This window comes from Mirounga leonina, unplaced genomic scaffold (genome assembly GCF_011800145.1).
Source record: "Mirounga leonina isolate KUSES-001 unplaced genomic scaffold, KU_Mleo_1.0 Mir_174, whole genome shotgun sequence".
Lineage (NCBI taxonomy): Eukaryota > Metazoa > Chordata > Mammalia > Carnivora > Phocidae > Mirounga > Mirounga leonina.
Window position 1 is genome coordinate 42,624,038 of NW_023270451.1, and position 4,334 is coordinate 42,628,371.

At 46.1% G+C, this 4,334-nt stretch overlaps 1 protein-coding gene across 1 annotated transcript in view; it reads right to left on the bottom strand.

Moving 5' to 3' along the window:
* Nucleotides 1-205: 205 nt before the first annotated feature.
* Nucleotides 206-4,334, bottom strand: part of HOXA13 (homeobox A13) — a 4,733-nt gene continuing 604 nt past the window's right edge. The window contains exons 2-3 of the mRNA XM_035021401.1: nt 3,703-4,316; nt 206-2,961 (exon numbers count right to left, since the gene is read on the bottom strand). Of these exons, the coding sequence (XP_034877292.1) occupies nt 2,717-2,961; nt 3,703-4,316 (859 nt within the window). The 3' untranslated portion in view covers nt 206-2,716. The remainder of the gene's footprint in view (nt 2,962-3,702; nt 4,317-4,334) is intronic.

Genomic DNA, 4,334 nt, shown 5'->3' on the forward strand with positions numbered 1-4,334 from the left:
TGTATTATTTATGACTCTAAACACAGCAACTGATGTGTTGTTGGGGGTCAGTAGGTAGTAGATATAATATTTATTATAGTTTTGATGGTGACTGTTAATACTATCTTTATCTATTTCTTCCACAAATCAAATGGCAGCCTCACAAGCTCCAGTATAAGATTGCACGCACCACCCAGGAGCAGCACTCGGCTCTGAGCTATCCAGGATAACTCTCCTTCTGCATCCATATTATGGTCATTTTGTAGCTATGAGATCTTTAAGCTCTCCATACTGACCTCTTAAGAGGTGAGTTTCTTTGAATTTCTGAAATGTAACTCTAGAACTCTAGAGTTAGCAAGGCATCTGAAACTTTTTATTTGCCGTATAGACTCCCCTATAGCTCTAATTAGGATGGTAGACCACCTTGGAGGGTGAGGGCCAGGAAAGAATGGTTATTTAAGAACACCTTTAGACTGTAACAAAAATGTACAGCTTTAAAGCAGATCTGCAGAAATCTGAGGCAGAACAAGGACTGTGAAGACAAATCAAACTTGGCCATTAAAGAAAAGGAGCAAAACTTCATCATGTAAAGTACATTTTGTACCTCAACTCTAGAAATCACCTTAAATTACAACATCTTGGATCATCAGTAATTAGTGATCCTATATCTGTACAGATTCTACAAATATATATACAAGCACACACGAGCACCAATATGCAAAGTATACATGTATACACATATATAATATATATTCACATATATACAGGCACATGTATAACTTACATATATTCAAATTTGTTCCATCTGGAGCCAAAGAAATGAGTACTAAATCTCTAAAACAAGGAGTCAAGGAGGTAAGACCTTTTGATTCCCTTGAAGCTGAAGAATTACAAGGAAGCTTGTCAACGCGAGGTGGCGCCCTTGATCTACTAATCCAGCCGAGGCCAATTCATGAGCTGTCAAAAGTCAAGGTCACAAATTGTCTTTTTTCGTCAAGGTCAAGGTTTAAGGCCTTTCCTAGTCCTGTCATTTCAACAAATATCAAAACCTGCCCTTTCAGACACATGCAGATCCAATAGCAGATTTTAAAATACTACAGCCCGGGCATCACTGATACTAAACAACTGGTTTTCATTTTCCACAGTGAGCCTGGGAATTTATACTATCCCTTCCTCCTTTCTTCTTTCTCCTTTTCAGAATGCTTAACACTTTAACTCTCCTGAAGCATTTATCCAAATTTTAAGATTTTAGTTATGAGGGATTTCTCCTTTTATTTAAAAAATTTGTAGTGAAAAAAAAAAAGGCTGAATAATAATAGAATAATTTGTATAGGACAAACCCGCTCCTTTTCTTTCTGTGCAGTGCACATTTAGCTTGGAAAATAATGAGTATTTCCTTCAGATTTTAATGGCAGTGACTATTTTATTACCATAATTAATACTTCTATATCACTATCTACAGGTCTAAGGTTCTTTTTAATTATTATTTTTAGTAGAAATGTTTGAAAAGCAGGTGCACAAATACATTTTCACAGTGTGCTGAATGTCTTTATTTACAAGATAGCATTTTATAGTGAATGTGAACAAAATGAATGTGCTGGTTGAAATAACTGCTTGATTAAAAATGTGCTATAAAGATGAATCCCTAAACTTCCTTATGCAGTCTTATAACACAATAAACAAGGAAAAAATACTAATCCCTAATAGATCAAAATATAGAATGTAAACATCTAAATGTTTCGGGGGGAATGGATTTCCGCTCTGAGTTTTCTAAAAAATAAAAAAGCAAAATTACTCTCTAGCAAAATGTTTAGTAAATATTTGGAAATACCAATTTAAATGAAACATGAATTCTCTTCAAACCAAAGTTCACCATGTCGGGGTGGACCTCTCAGGAGATCTGATAAAGGGAATTCTATGAAACATCTGATGCTTTAAATATTTTTTTAAAATTATTAAATTCTTTGGAAAGTAAATTATATCAAGCAGAAAATGTAATCCAAATGCCACAAAATATGTTTGTTATAAGCAATTTAAAATTATTGTCAGAAGGACATTCCCAACCTGGGGTTTCCTTGTAGCCTCAAAGGCTCAGCTGGTTGTATTTACTACCAAGACAAATGATCCTTGGAAAAGCTTTCTCTCTCTTTCTTCATTGTAAATTGCCCAAGATCATTATTTCAGTACCTTCTTCTCTCTCCCTTTCTAAATCTATACATAAGATGTTTTGCAGAATATACAACAATGGTAGGAATTTCACTAAGATTTACCTGAGCAGTCACTTAACATGCAGAGGGGATGGCAGTGGCGACCCAAGGACAAACAGATGTTTACAACAGCCTCTTGCTTTTGTAACCAACTTTTGGATTATTACCATATAACACAGTATCCTGAAATATTATGGTCACATAAATACTTACAAGATTTCAGTAAATGTGTAACTTATCTGAAATTGCATATTTGGGGGTTGACGTTTGACTCTAGAGTTTGTCATTTAACGGTCTGGTGGGGTTGGCGGGAGGACTGGAAGTCTTTACCTTTTCTTAAAGTTTTAAAAGAGTTGTAGATTCCACCAAGGAGAAAGAGATCCCCCTTAGGAAAGCAAAATGCCAGTGTCTTTCTCTTTCTCTTTCCCATTCTTCAATTATTATTATTAAGCATTATGTTCATTATCTGGGCAAAGCAACCAGTTCTGAAGCATTTCTTCAAGTTGCCCTCTCGCTCCATTTTTAATCCATTAACTAGTGGTCTTCAGTTTGTTGATGACTTTTTTCTCTTTGACCCTCCTATTCTGGAACCAGATTGTAACCTGCCGCTCAGAGAGATTTGTCGTGGCTGATATCCGCCTCCGTTTGTCCTTGGTAATGAATTTGTTTGTAGCATATTCCCGCTCGAGTTCTTTTAATTGCACCTTGGTGTAAGGGACGCGCTTCTTTCTCCCCCGCCTGTAGGAGCCGGCGTCTGAGGGATGAGAGACCACGTCTGGAAGATAGGGAAGAAGGCAAGTTACACAGGGATCACACCCAGGCTAAGACACAGGCGACAGCTCTATCTGAGCCACCCCCCTTGCAGCGCCCAGCTGCCCTTTGCCACGCATTGCACAATCCAGCCTTCTGCTACAACCTGGAGGGTCGGTGGGGAGGGTGGTTAGTTCTGCACCGAAATGAAATCGCCTAGGGCCCCAATGACCACCCCAACCGGGCCACGTTGTCCGCACAGCACCCTGGGTTCTCTTGATCGCCTGGCCCAGCGGCCCACACCTTAGCGCCAGGCTCAGGGGACAACTCTGCTATGCCTGACTCCTCTCTGTATACCCCAAGCCCCAACACTTGATGTTTCTACACTGAAGCCTTTTTTTTTTTTTTTTTTTTTGAGAGAGAGATCGAATACGGGCAGTTTGGGAAACCGTTTCCAGGTCAATTTTCCATCCTTAAGTCGATGTCAAGGGCTGGGGAGGGCGGGGCGCAGAGGGAGAAGGGAGCCAGCCAGGGTCCTCACAAGCTTCTTCCCAGCCATCCCTCACCCAGGAAGAGCGAGGAGCCAGCCCAACTCAAGGGCAGTGCGGGCCGCGCCAGCCAGCCGGGGTCGGGCGCCCCGGGGTGCAGCGCCCCCGGGACAGGCCAGCGGGGGAGAGCAGAGGGCCAGGAGGGTGACCCGGGAGCGAGCGGCAGAGAAGCTGGAGCAGAGCCGGAGGACCGGGGTTGAGAAGGGGACGCCATTTACCGGGCAGAGTGGACTTCCAGAGGTGGGGAGGCTGCGCCTGCTCTTTGGGGCAGTACATTTGGCCGTTCCAGCCGTTGGGCAGCGCCCAGGGCTGGTAGCTTTCCATGGGAAGACCCAGGGGCTCGTGGCGCGACTCGCCGGGGCCCCCGAGGCCGGGCACCACCGGCATATCCAGGTAGCCAGGCACGGGCTGATGGTGGTGGTAAGGCCCGGGCGCGTAGCCCTGGTGGTAGAAGGCGAACTCCTTAGCGCGGGAGCTGAACTCCTCGGCCGCCGGGCCGGCGGTATCCATGTACTTGTCCGCGAAGGCGGCGGCAGCCGCGGCGGCCGAGGCGGGCTGCGCGCACGACTTGATGGCGTTGGGGTGCGGGCCCATGCGGGCGCACGGGTAGTAGCCGCTGCCGAAATAGCCGTAGGGCAGCGCCGCGGGCCCCGACGAGCTCTGCGCCGCCGCCGAGCAGGGACTGCACTGCTTGGCTGCCTCGGCGCCCGCCGGGCCCGCGGGGCCGGGCCCTCCTGAGGACGACGCCGCCGCGGCCGCTGCAGCGGCGGCGGCGGCGGCGGCGGCGGCGGCGGCGGCCGACGGGGGCGCCTCCCCGGGCGCAGTCCAGTCCCTGCTCGGCGGCGGCGCA